General features: G+C 31.4%; 1 protein-coding gene across 1 annotated transcript; it reads right to left on the minus strand.

Moving 5' to 3' along the window:
- Positions 1-1,014: 1,014 nt before the first annotated feature.
- LOC134249151 (guanine deaminase-like) lies at positions 1,015-9,503 on the minus strand. Its single transcript, XM_062731507.1, has 13 exons — positions 9,248-9,503; positions 8,546-8,625; positions 7,708-7,879; positions 6,339-6,426; positions 6,079-6,184; positions 5,856-5,883; positions 4,527-4,634; positions 4,335-4,442; positions 4,107-4,204; positions 3,920-3,987; positions 3,359-3,505; positions 1,601-1,747; positions 1,015-1,285 (listed from the first exon to the last, which is right to left on the minus strand). The coding sequence occupies exons 1-13, from the start codon at positions 9,347-9,349 to the stop codon at positions 1,188-1,190; spliced, it is 1,350 nt and encodes a 449-aa protein (XP_062587491.1). The 5' UTR covers positions 9,350-9,503; the 3' UTR covers positions 1,015-1,187.
- Between the last annotated feature and the right edge of the window lie 4,645 nt (positions 9,504-14,148).

Consider the following 14,148-nt stretch of genomic DNA (forward strand, 5'->3'; position numbering starts at 1 on the left):
TTCTCTGATGGATATCAAACAGAAAAGTTGTTTATAAAAAACGAAATTTTTAGCAAAGTGTAAAAAAAAAAAAAAAGATACTTCTTGAATTTTTTCATCTTGTTACATTGTTATGAAAAAAAATTCTGGTTTAAAATTAGAATTTTATTCTGAATGATAAACTGTTACACATAATTATTTAGCAAAGATAACATGTAAAGTGTAATAAATGACCCAGCTGTGTTAATATAATGTCAGCATATGTAGCATTACCTATTATCATTATTTCTATTTAGTATCAATATGTCTAAAACCATTTTTGATTAAAGCTTTAAGATTTTTCAAAATTAAATGTCCTTATATAGGAACACACTCTGCAATTCCCAAAAGCATCGATTAACTAAATACATGAAAATATCTCCAAAATGAGTAAATGAGGTATCTACTTGTCAAACAACTTTGGCTTTGCACTTCTTTTCAAAAATATAAGTAGTTCGTAATCTTTTATACACTTTAATCTTTTTTAAACTTCAAAGAAACCAGTTTAAAATGTGCCATGTCATCGATACATATAAATCAAATTTTAGATTATTCAATTACATTTAATCATTAAAACACGTAAAAATTAAACATATAATTTTCTAAAAATATCAATATGTAAAGAATGCTGTTTCCTTAAAAATATATATCAAAATATAGAAATATATCGTTATCTGCAATCTAACAAACATAAAAATCTAACAGTAACATTCTTCAAAACGACTTTAATAAACTTGTACCTCAGCAACCTGTCACAAAGCTATTTTTTTCAAACATTCTATCAAAATACAAACCTTTAACAACATATCTACCAAATCAACTTTCATAGTCCCCCTCTTTACTTCAGTAGAGCTCTCATAATTTACATGTATCAGAACTTGAAAAAAATTCACAACATCCATTGAATAATGACGTATTACTAAATTATTATGACACATTCTTCATAAATATTTTTTTCAAAAACGCAACATGTAAATTATGCTTTGTTTTTTTCCATATTTGCAGATAAATACTGCTTTAAAAAAGCTGTTGACTTCAATATGAAGGATATTCAAAATTACAAATGTTTCCTAGTGGCCTATGATCGCTATTAAAGGCACGTTGTGATCTTGAATAATTCTAATCTACTGAGGTCATTTAATTTTTTTTAATTCTTGGTATCTTTAGTATTATATATCATTTTGCTCCTGGGATCCATTTTCTGTGACGCTTCGTTGTAAAACATCCTCTCCATTAACAAAAACTTTCTGAATATTTCTGCTATCACCTAAAATACATACAGTTATATATGTAAGATGGGTGTAAATTTGATACAAAGTTATAAATAATACAAACGTTAGTTTAATTAATTATTAATTAAATAATAATTCTTTGTCAAATCATTTCATTTGAGATTAAATGTTAATTAAGAACATTGCATCCAATGCAGTGAGCATTTTTTTTTTTACAAATCACTTGAAATAAAAAAGTTTGAAAATTGCATAGCTTAGTTTTTGAGAGTGGATTTTTATTCTAAATGGTAACTAAATGCTTCTTTTGATGAAATCTTTCTTTAACATTTTTAAAATAAAAAAATCATTACCAAGGTAAATGAATTTCTGCACCAGGTCTTCTAGAGAATCCTCCTCAAATATATCAACCTGTGAACCAGGACAGTCAAGCTTTATCAACAGGGCATCAAATTCCTTCCCCACTTCAAAGTTTCCACACAGGTGATCGACGGCTAAAGCTAAAAATATAAAGCAGATGTATTTGTGAAACTAGAAACTATCAATCTTGATAATTGCCATTAAACATTGCATATTAAGGTTCATAAACCCTCTGCTCACTCATATAAAATGTTTCTTTAACTTTTCTGATTTTCCAAAGGAAATGTATATGCTAAATAAAATACAAACAATTGTAGGATGGCTTTCCGGGCAAAATTTGACAAAAAAGGCACTTCAACTTGACAAATTTATGAAGGAATAAAAGACATTTGTATCATTAAGAGTTATCCCACTTATTAGAGTATCAATGTACCTGAAAAGAAAATGCAGTTTACAAATGAACTGAATGATCATTTTCATTTATCTACATGTACTGAAACCATCTAATTTTAATGTGTATCTCTTTGACAATGAAAGGTCATCTACATTTATTTTTACATACAAAAGGAAATGCATTAATATAAATTGAATGAAAACACTGAATGACCGTGAGCACTGTGGCTCAGAATTGGTTTATACTTGAAAAGCTGAAATGTAGTCCCATGAAACCTATTCTTGAGAAGAAGATTTTTAAAGAACCTATACATTTTAATGTGCCATTTTATCTCATGATTTGACAAATTGAATCTACAAAAGGCTTCCATAATTATATAAATATGATCAATTATTCTTTGTTATTTAGTTTTTTAAAGAACTATATATTTCTATGTAAAACTTTGGTCGGCCACATAGTTTATGTAACATTCACAATTATGGCTTTGCTATGGAGAAGAAATAAAAATTGTAAAATCGGCCAAGTCATGATTTGAACAAACAACACTGTCATAAAAGAAATATGGCTTTGTTATTCTTGAGAAGAAGAAGAATCTATATAGTTTTAAATGAAAAAAAAATTATTTAATATTTTAAAAAATACAATGTCACCCACTACTGGGGGTCATGATTTGTAGGATGCTTCCATATAAATATGATCAATTAGTTTGCTATTCTTGAGAAGAAGATTTTTAAAGAATTTTCCTATATATTTCTATGTAAAACTTTGGTCAGCCATTTTGGCGCCGCCCTACCCCTGGGGGTCATGATTTGAACAAATTTGAATCTACACTACCTGAGGATGCTTCCATATAAATATGATCAATTATGGCTTTGTTATTCTTGAGAAGAAGATTTTTAAAGAACATATATTTCTTTAAAAGTACATGTATGAGAAAAACTACCTGAGGATGAAAAATGGCACAGTGGCAATCCACAACCTTGTGACCTATTTACCCTAATTACACAGTAATGATCACTGAAAATGAGCATATTAAGACATTTACTAGTATTACAAATAGCATAATTGTAAACCTTGTACACATTAACCCTGAAAATCATAAAGACATTTATTACAAATAGCTTAATAGTAAAGTACACAGACCCTATCTGCTTATATTGTATTCCATTGATGAGTACTAAAAGGTCAAACAAGTTTATTAACTTCAGACCCCATGCTTCATGTGTATTTAATTATTTATGCTCACGAATTTGAACTTGGGCTGCAGCAGTCAACTAAGTATTTGACTTCATTATGTACATTATTTAAATCTGGTTTACATGTAAAATCAATGGCGACATGTGTAATGTACTGATACCTTGGCTACCACCATATGTTGCCATCATAAAGGCTTCCCTGTGGGTGATGGGTTTGTGGGTGGGGTCTTTGATTGCCCACATGTTGGAGGTATGTATCGCTGTCCTCATGGCATCAAGCATGGAGGGGCTGTACCCTCCAGACACATCTAAAAGAAAGAAAGAAATATTTTGATGACAGGAACATCTTGTTAACTCTGTTCCCAAAATGTGCATTTTTTAATATTTGGCAAGTTAAACAAAATATATTAAGTGAATCCTCTGGCTACTGAAACAGTGTTCAATTTTTGTATATGATGGAATGCATAAGTGTCGCTTCCTATGTTCTTTTTAAATTCCAAAAAATTAAACTCATCAAACTGTATTTGTCAATCAAACATATTAAACATATTTAAGATATATAATAAAAGAAATCAGGTTCAGATTCAAAATAACGTAAAAATATTCTTATTTAGTAGTCTTAACTTGGGCAAAAGCCCCTATAAATGCAATGAACTGCAACAAATACATTGTATAAATCACATGTGTTTGTTGCAGTGGATTATTATGTTCTAGTATCTTACCTGTGCCCAGTCCTACTTTTATACCTTCTGAAAGACATTGGCGTGCATTAAAAATTCCACTTCGTATACTACAACAAGGACATTAACACTCTGTACTTATAAACATGGTAAAGTATGTACAGTCATGTACTTGTACAAAACAAAAAAACTTAGAATTATCTGGCATTGTAATCTTTTGTACACTCACGATAAGTTGGAGTTGGGACAGTGTGATATAGATGCACCTTTCTCCTTAATCTTCTTCCTCTCTTTTTCAGACAAGTAAATTCCATGACCTAGTACAGTCTGGATAAAACAAAAGTTATTTAATCTTCAGCTTGCAAAAATTAACATTAGCTAGTATTCAAGGCAACTTGCACTGGAACCTATACAGAGAGAGGGAGAGAGAGAAAATCGTACATGCAATGCCATGTACCTTGCCATGGATGAGTCCCGCTTTGTCATACACATCCAGATAGTCCTCACAGTCTGGGAACATTTTACCTACTGATTCACACTCATCCTTTGTTTCCGATATATGCGTCTGTTAAAAAAAAACAACAACATTAATTGTAAATTCTTGATTTTGTTCCCAGCTTTTCTGTAAGTGACACACTGTGTTACTTACTTGCACATGTAAGTCCTTTTCGATGGCCAGAAGTCCTAAGGCATCCATTAACTGTGGACTGCAGCAGATTGCAAACCTGGGTGTAATAATTGGCAATACTCTTGCATACTGCAAAATATATGCGTGAAGTTTATTCTTGATGCAGGTAAAAACGTATCATTAAATCAGTAAAATGATGCCCCCATTGTTAACTTACAACTTAAAGGATGCATTATTTTTTTATACCCCCCGCTTGAAAAGCGGGAGGGTATTTAGTAATCGTTAATTCCGTCCGTCTGTGCGTCTGTCCGTCCGTCCGTCTGTTACGCTTTGGGGTACCCTTCTCTTATCCGCAACTCCTCTCATACCAATGAAGGAAATTTAATGAAACTTTCACAGAATCTTTATTACATATTGCCATTGTGCACCTCCTATTTTACTTTTTGATCTGACATATATTTTGAATTTTCCAGAGCAAACCATGGATACTGCCATTATATTCATATGGGAGGCGGGGGGTATTATTTAGTGAGCTCATTGCTCACAGTACGCTCATTGCTCACAGTACCTCTAGTACTCAATTTCATTAAGCAATGCATCCATTTCCATGTAATTACACAAGAATATCTGCTATATAGAATTGTAGAAGCTGTTAAAGAACAATTATTTTTGTAGTTTATAAAACAAAACTTTGTGTAATATCAACCCCACTATACTTTATGTATAAAATGCAATGGTTAATTGCCTCAAACATATGCAATGTTATTTATCTGATACAAATGACAAGGTTGTACATATCTACATCTACATTTAAGGAATCACTGTCTAGTTAGGAGGGTGTGTCAGGGCATCAACAATACATGTAGTGGGAAACATGGGATAATTTGCATAACTGGCGAAGCCCGTTATGCTTAAATTATCCCATGTTTCCCACTATTGTTGATGTCCTTGACATACTCTCCTAACTAGACAGTGATTCCTTATATTTCCACTTCATTGTGAAATAAAATTGTAGATTTAGACTTTAAAAATGTAGATAATTAGATTTAAATCACATGATGACTTCCATGCCAATTTCAATATTCCTCGCCAACCGACGTCAAACACAAAGGCAGCCGCACGAGATTTACATGCATATTTGGCCTCTTAGCGTCAGACACAGAGACAGATGCGCACGAGAATTGCATGCGTATTAGGCCTCCTTACATGTAGCTCCCGATCTATCGACCTGCCTAATTTACATTCCGGCAGAATTATCAAGAAATAAACTACCCCTAACTTTCAAAGAGTTATCACAGAGAAAAAAATTAGAAATGGAAATATGTATGTATAAATACCAACTATGTTTACCTTTTTCTGGAGAACGTTATCAACAAATCTGAAATTGATAAACAGTCATGATATGATCAGTTCAAAAGACGCATTAATATATCCAGACATTGTGGGTAAGAATTGCATTTTAATCTCAAATACCCCGGTATTTTAATGTCAATCACAGAGAGAGAGAGAGAGAAAGAGAGAGAGAGAGAGAGATTGGGTGAGACAATATACATATAGACAGATGAAATCATACTTCCGAGTTTCTGAAATAGATTTGTCCACAGATTCTTCAATGTAGTAGTCTGGTGAATTAGTATTCATGTTTACTTTCCCAACAAGTGCCCGCTGACCGTTCTTCTCTGAAGAAGAAAAATTAAGAACTATACATCGAAGTATTATTTTTAGAAAAAAATCTTTGATTTTTCGCATGTACAAATAAAATGTTAGTCAAACATGTATTTTTATTCTTTTCCCTAGTACTTGAAAACGTTATTGATAAATGATGAATTGTACCTATGATGTCGCACAACGTCAGACAAGCCTCAGAGTGTATAGTTCCGTAATAACTTGCCGTTGTTGTACCATTCTCCAAGGTTCGTCTCTGTCAAAATATAATGTATGTACTGTGTTATATAAAAAATTAACATTTTATTAAGGTATTAAAACAAAATGGAGAAGTGCATGTAAAAATAATTTGTATAACAATACAACGCTGTTAAACACATATATTTCAAATGACAGGTAGGAAAGACAATAAAGCTATTAATATGAAAGTGTTGCCGTGTCAGACGTTGTTAATTCTTCAAATCCTGAACTAACAGAATGTACGTATAATTTCCTTCATATCGTCAAAACAAAATTTTGATTCGTTGATTGTCAAAAGCAAAACGACGACCTGGAGATATTTCAGTCAAGTCTCATTGTCGGTGTTTTTTTTTTCTAAATGAAAAAACGTTACAAAAAAAGTCATTTGAAGAAATAAAATTAGAAATTTTGAACAATCATCAAATACATGTAGTGTTATTCCATATATAAACGTGTATGCCTCCAAAATGCTGTAATAATAGCATTCTTATCCATCATTATTCCCTCGATCTCTGTCTGATGAGGAATCATTTTTATTCGCGGGAATTAATTTTCATGAATTGCATATAAAATGTTAAGGATTGTGGGCTTACAATTTAGTGAACCAGGTTCCGTTGTGAATTATAAAACCTACCTAAAAATGAATAAATGTTTTTCAAAGTCGCTAATTTATGGATTGTGGAAATGTGAGATACGTCCCCTCATCCCCCACCCCCGTGTGGGGGGATACAGTGATTTGCAATACATTTTCGTTTAAAATGAAAGTATAAATCTATAATTTGCACAAAACAACATCTTTATGAGAAAGAGAACGTGACGTTCAAAAACTACAGTACTCTCGACGCGGAGGTTTATGCGGTCAAATCTGAAATTTCGACAGGGTAAAATTCATCATTGTTAACGAACAAACCCAATGGACATTGTTTGATATCATAAAGTTAGGGTAGGTTGGTACAAATGAATTATTCTAATCAGTAATAATGCAAGCCATTATTAATTCTACATGGACTTATCCAATGTAATTCATTTTTCATCTATGACCGGACGTCCTTGTTATCAAGTGAACAAAACTGGTGCATTATAATATCGTAGGGCATTTCCCGCTCTCGATGTCTACACAAAGCATGAAATGTCAGGATTATAGGTGCTTAATTTTGTTTAAAAGTATGATTAAATCTACAAAGAAATTCAAATATCTATAATGTACATATACATTCAGGTAATATTACGCAAAGAAGTCGGGAATAAAATAAAATATTTAATAGACTTCAACATACGAAGAATTTACAATCCTTACCACAACTCTGTTGTATGCAGTTTTTGCAAATTCAGGCTCCTGAAATTTGGCCTCTGTGGGGAAGGTATAGGTAGTCAGCCATTCTAGGAGTCCCCTGTCCAATCCTTTCCCGGCGTTTGGGTACTGCGGGGCATGTATATGAGTGTCTATCATCCCGGGCATAAGAAATCCACTGTTTTAAAGGAATATTATATTTTTTGAAAATTAATTTTCAAAGTTGGGTTCCAACCAACCCTTTTCGGGAGGGTGTGTGTGAATATATAAATTTGTCATTTTTTAGATCAAGGTGAAAAAGTAACGGAGGATTTAGCTTTTGCATTGGCTTAAATCTTTTATGAGACGTTTTACTTAGATATTTTATTACATGTAGTTTCTTTTTGTTCAAAACATTTTTTTTAATTTATCTTATCAGAAGATATGCTTGTTGCCGCCCTCCACACAACCGATAATTTTTTTTTACTAAACATACAACATTATCAAACATATGTTTACTAAATAAACATATCTAATCTTCATTTCAGTGAAATCCAAAAAAAAAAAAAAAAAAAAATGCCAACTTTATACTTAACACAAAGCAAACCCTAATATATATGTACCAAAATTAAGTTACAACATGCATGAATGCATGAAACATGTTTCGGATTGTTGAAAATCACAAACATGATAAAGGTATGCTGCAAAATTAAAATTTGTCGTTTTCCTTTCGTGTTGCATGCCTTCAGAAACAGGGAGTGTGTCAAATGTATGTTGTGGTGCAATCAAACATTTATATACATGTAATCAATAATTATGTAATAATGGTTCATAGGCTTTGGCGCAAAGGTTAAAAATTACGTACTTTTTACCAATTTTTATAACTTCGTGTTCCTTTTCGTTAACTTTCTGTTGAAATTTCTCCAATTCTTCAATAAACACAATCTACCAAAAGCAACAGATCATTAGTAAAGTAAGGTAGGCTATACCAATTTTTTTTTTTATTTAAAAAAGAAGACATCTTGAAAATAGACGACTACGTACTGGTACAATATGTAGATTATTACTAAAAATCCAAATACATGTAGTAAATAACTAACAAGCTTACTTCAATTTCTTGATGCATTTTTAAATTATATTATAAAGTCTTTTAAATTAAAATATTTTCAATGGTACATACGCTCTTTTTTTAATAGATTTAATTAAATTTAACTATGATTTTAGGGGCGGGGGTACTTTTAATCAAAATTATATATCTACATTATCGTACTCTCTTTAGACAAGTAGAGAAATGGACATTGTCCACTTCTTTAAATGTATCGCATATCAATTTTAACTCCGACATTGCATTTTACTACATGAGAAAAGGTCAACGAACCACTTGATCTTTTCAACCCCATTCATGAACACTTTAAATAGAATGACCCAGTCTTACATTTGTACACATAACTCACCTATCCTTTGAACAACTGTCACATTGTAACAATCCACACAAAAATATTAAAACATCGAATGGACTTTAAAACATATGTAAAAGCCCACAATCAGATAATTTTTAATGGCTCACCTTTCCTTCTTTCACTCCGATGGCATGCTTTTGAAGTATTTTCATGTAGTCTTTCCTCGTAGAATGAACTATCATACCGCAATAAACCTGCGTTTTTGCCATGTCGATGGCTGTCAATGCAGTCTCTTTCTATGGTGACTTGTACACGGTAAAACAAGGTGCTAATTCACTCGCCTTCTTGCCAACCAAGTCATTCCACATGGTGCAACAAGTTTATGTTTACACCTGAGAGTTACCTCCCCATTTATTGATTGGAGTGGCGGATCATAAATGGGCGTAATATTAATTTATACAAGCGCTTCAGGATGAACATGAACAATATCCCATGATTTTTCAAGTAATATTTATATGATACATATTATTTTTTGTATGTTTTATATTCTATAAATACGAGGGCTGTTCGGGAATTACATGTATATTGAGACACGATGTACAATTACATGTATGCTTTCTAATGAACGTCTTTCGGTGAAAATTTGCATAACATTTGACAAACATTTAGAATTCATTAAAGCAAGCAATGATTTACAAATATTTAATATCTTCTCTTCAGTGGTATAAAAATATGTCAATGGTAGGGGTACCCGGCGCAGTCACGAATTCAGGTATTGAAAATAATTATGTAATTACCAACATTCTAACCCATGCACGATGGCCCCATAATAAGAGCGAAAATAATTAAATTTATGTATATAATTACAGATTTCAATTCTACTTTGACTTCATGTTGTGCAAGTTTGTTTGAATTCTGATCAAAATTATGGAGATCATTAAAGAAATGAGGCGAGGTAAAGAAATCTAATAACGACGACTGAATGAAGTCAAGGCGGATCGAGCAGCGAGAGACATAAAATTTTGTGTAGCGCTATGTAGAACTCTTTACTAAACTGACCAACCTGCTAAAACAATAAAAACAAGTACAAAACATGTTTACGGGATTGTTATTTCATTTATTTATATTTTTCTGACCAATGATTCAATCAGAGTAAAATCAAACGCTCCGGACGCCCATCAATTTTTTTACGGTAACGGAATTAATAACGTTGACCTGCGCTGCATAAATTTGGCGCTTTATGATGTTAAATCATCAGGTATATATATGACACTAGAACATGTCATACTGGTGTAGCAACAGTACACATTGTTTAAAGAATCGTTTAAGATAAGAGACAGTCTGATTTTTGTAATGTTATGTATGGTAATAATTAAAGAAAGATCAGAGTCAACGCTTCCCGATCATATCGTTTTACATGGGAAATCATCGGCTGACGTGACGTACTAGTAAATTGACGTAGCGATGCTGCTCCAGGTCAATAGACATCTGCATGTTCATAATTTCACCAGAACTTATCTAATTATCCTATAAATTAGAAATTTTGCATAATTGTTTTATTCGTTCTTTATTAAATGTTGATGAATTTTCCTGAATTTATCTCTGCCCTTTATGGAGTTAAAGTAAATGTCTCAATAATTTTCGAACAGCCCCCGTTATCCCTGTTTTATATTCACTTTAATCCAGCATAATGGTGTATTTGTCAAACTGAATTTGAATCACAGTTTGTAGAGTTGGATAAATACACCATATACTGGATTAAATATGAATATTTAAAAATAACTGTAAGATATTTTCATTTATATTATTATCATATCTTTAATATTCTAAAAGATCAATTTTTATTAATTCGTTGTAAACATACTTTTTACAATGAATGGAAATTAGTGTACTTATTTTTAAAAATCGAGTATTGGAATCAAATAGATTTAAACAGATATATATAGATACGTACTATACATGTAATAATAGCTAGGTCGCTGGTGGTGAATTATAGAAAATTTAATTCTAAAAAATTACACCCGAACAATCTGAGGCCTAATACTTAAATGAATAACATATACATGTACATAAGAAAATATAAGAATGAGCAATGAGCACGGGTGTCATTAAGAATTTTTACTCATCTTATTCCGTACATTCTTTTTAATACATGAATACACTACATCAATCTCCTATGCAGAGTTGTCGTTCGTTCCTCTCTCAGTGAGCCGGTGGTAGAGAGTGACACTACATGTACATGGGGATCAAGACCACGGTCCTAATGTCCAACGACTACAAAGTAAATGAGCCGTGGGTTAGATGTAAAGATCGAAAGGGATTTGACCTCCTCATGGACATGATAGATAAAATCAAACATGTATACATTGAATATAGTGAATTAAAGAGGGGAGGGATTGTCCCATTCCCCATCTTTCAAATTTGCATTTATAAATATTTCATATGTACATATATTTTACTTAATGTGTATGTATGTGAAACGTAAAATAAAATTCAAATCTAATGGGAATTTACTTTTTGATATAATTTTGATAAAACACATCATATATCCATTGTATATCTAATAGTCGTTCATGATGCTAAATATGGAACTGTTAACAAATGAAATATGTTTTCATATTTATATTTCCACATCACAAAAGAAATGAATCGCTCATTGGATAACACTTCATCCTTGGGGTTCAACAAGTCAATATATTTCGAAACCAGTCTTACAACACCCAAAAGTCATCATCTTCTGAAAATGTTACAAAATTGTATAGAAATAATGATGAGATGATAGTGTTAATAATGTAGTTATGTAAATATAAATAAATTATCGACATTATCACTCACGAGAACACCTACGCAGAGTGGTGTTTAGAGCCCTTCGAAGTTGTTATATGTATAATAATAATTTGCTGTCAATAATGGTAAATTATTTTTATGCTGGGATTTTGCAATATCTATTGTCTTATTTATTCTTGTGAACTCCTTCCGTTTAGCCTAAAAAGGAGAAAAAATGCTTATAAGTTCTGGCATATCAAGTAAGCCGTCTTTAATCTTTTTAAAAATATGATGAGCGAAATTTTCTTTATACACATATTCTTATATTAATCGTCGGAGTGCCTGTTGAAGTTGGAATCATACCAGTTGCGAGAACATTCCTTTTGGATGAAATTGGCCATGTACTACGTGTACATATTCCGGGTATTGGTCTAATATGTTGGACCTTAAAAAGAGGTTTTAAAAAATCATAAGTACATGTATATAAATTTTTAACCCACTGGTGTAATTCAATCCGAATAATATTGAGCAATCTTTCACAGAACTTGGATGCAAATTTTTTTAATTCCAAAGAATTTCAAAAATTATTTAACACTTTTCATTATTCTAAACTATTCAATAAAAATATTATTATTTAATTATATTAGACAATACTCTGAACAATTTTAGCTACACCAATCAAAAGTTAAGGTGAGTTTTTGCTGATCACCTAGTATATTCCTAGTCTGTCTGTTTGACATCCGTCAATTCAACTTTTAATTAAAGAACCACACGGATAATTCTACTCAAACCTGCATACCCTAGGTAAAACCAAATTTTTATCAGGAAACATTTTCCAGTCCGAAGTTTCAATACTTCATGTACAAAAGGAATCTAATATAGATGGTCTCTCAAATTTGAAATCATACACTGTAAAAAAAAAATAACTAGTTAATGTTACGAAGAAAACTAGTAGATTCATTGTCCATATAATCACTACCTTAATAGTAGTTTTACCAGATATTGGTACATTTACTAGATAAGATTAGTAAATTTAGAATTGATGAGTAACTTTCACTAGGTATCTAAGTATCTATACGACCCCCGCTCCACAACTCACTAAACTGAAAGTTTACTAATCACGACCAAAGCTTTACGAAACACACTAGTTAAATTCACTAGGTTTTTCTTTCAGTGTATAATAGATTTAAATATTACAATTCCAGAGGCCTGACCTGAAACTTTTAATAGTCTGATATTTTGCTCAGGATGGTAAGTATCTCTCATACATCTTTTCTCTTGAGAACGTTTATCCATGTTATACATGTTAATTCTTTCAAATGCTATAAAAAGTGTACAACACAGTACCATTGCTAACAATTGACGAAGTATAAAATCTTAAATGTAATTTATTTCAAACATTAGCGGATGCGGACAGGTACACAAAAGAAGACAGTTTATCAGAGTTTTGCACATGTCTGTTTGACTTATTGAACTTTTTGGATGACACTTTATCATACCATTAATCGAGTCATTATCCCACGATGTAAATGGGGTATGTTTGTTGAGTAATGATATTTATCAATTAAAGATTCCTATCGAAATTTTTTTTTTCCGTCTTAAAAAATGACAAGATAAAAATATCATGACATTACTGCTCACACATACCGAAAGCTTTATTATTACATTTTTAATAAATATACGCACAACATGCTGATAAAAAATTTGATAAAATTAATATTACTCCCTCGTTTACGTACGCACTGATACGACAACCCAGAGAAAGGCGAATATTTTAAAATATTCGGATTTGATTGAAGGATAAGAAAATGTGAATATCCTTTCTGAAACTCCGAAACTAATTTATACTGTAAAAATCTTGCTAATTATTGATTTTAAAAATTTAATTTAGACATTTTGAAATAACATTGCAAATGATTGAAAAAAATAATTATTTGACGACAATTTCTTCAAAAGATAATAAAGGAATGGCTACAGATGTTCAAAACGATCTTTTTTAACACTTTATACAACCATTCAAAAATAACTGGATTTTTTTTACATCATAAACAACTGTTTAAATTTAAAAAAGAATAATTATATTTTTAAAAGATCTCCAGTGACAATCTTTTGAGACCAAATTTTCCAACAGTCCATTGGAATACCTATGGGAATAATTGTGCTCCATTATTAATATTATTTTACTGTATTTCACTCATATTGACTTTTGATGCCATGGTATAAAGTAAGTGTAAACATTGTAAAGTTTGAGTTTAACCTACTGTTAGACCTTTTTGTGATTGTCAATGTACATTTAAAATGA

Source organism: Saccostrea cucullata, unplaced genomic scaffold, assembly GCF_032062105.1.
Source record: "Saccostrea cucullata isolate Sc308-1 unplaced genomic scaffold, CSIRO_AGI_Scuc_v1 ctg25, whole genome shotgun sequence".
NCBI lineage: Eukaryota > Metazoa > Mollusca > Bivalvia > Ostreida > Ostreidae > Saccostrea > Saccostrea cuccullata.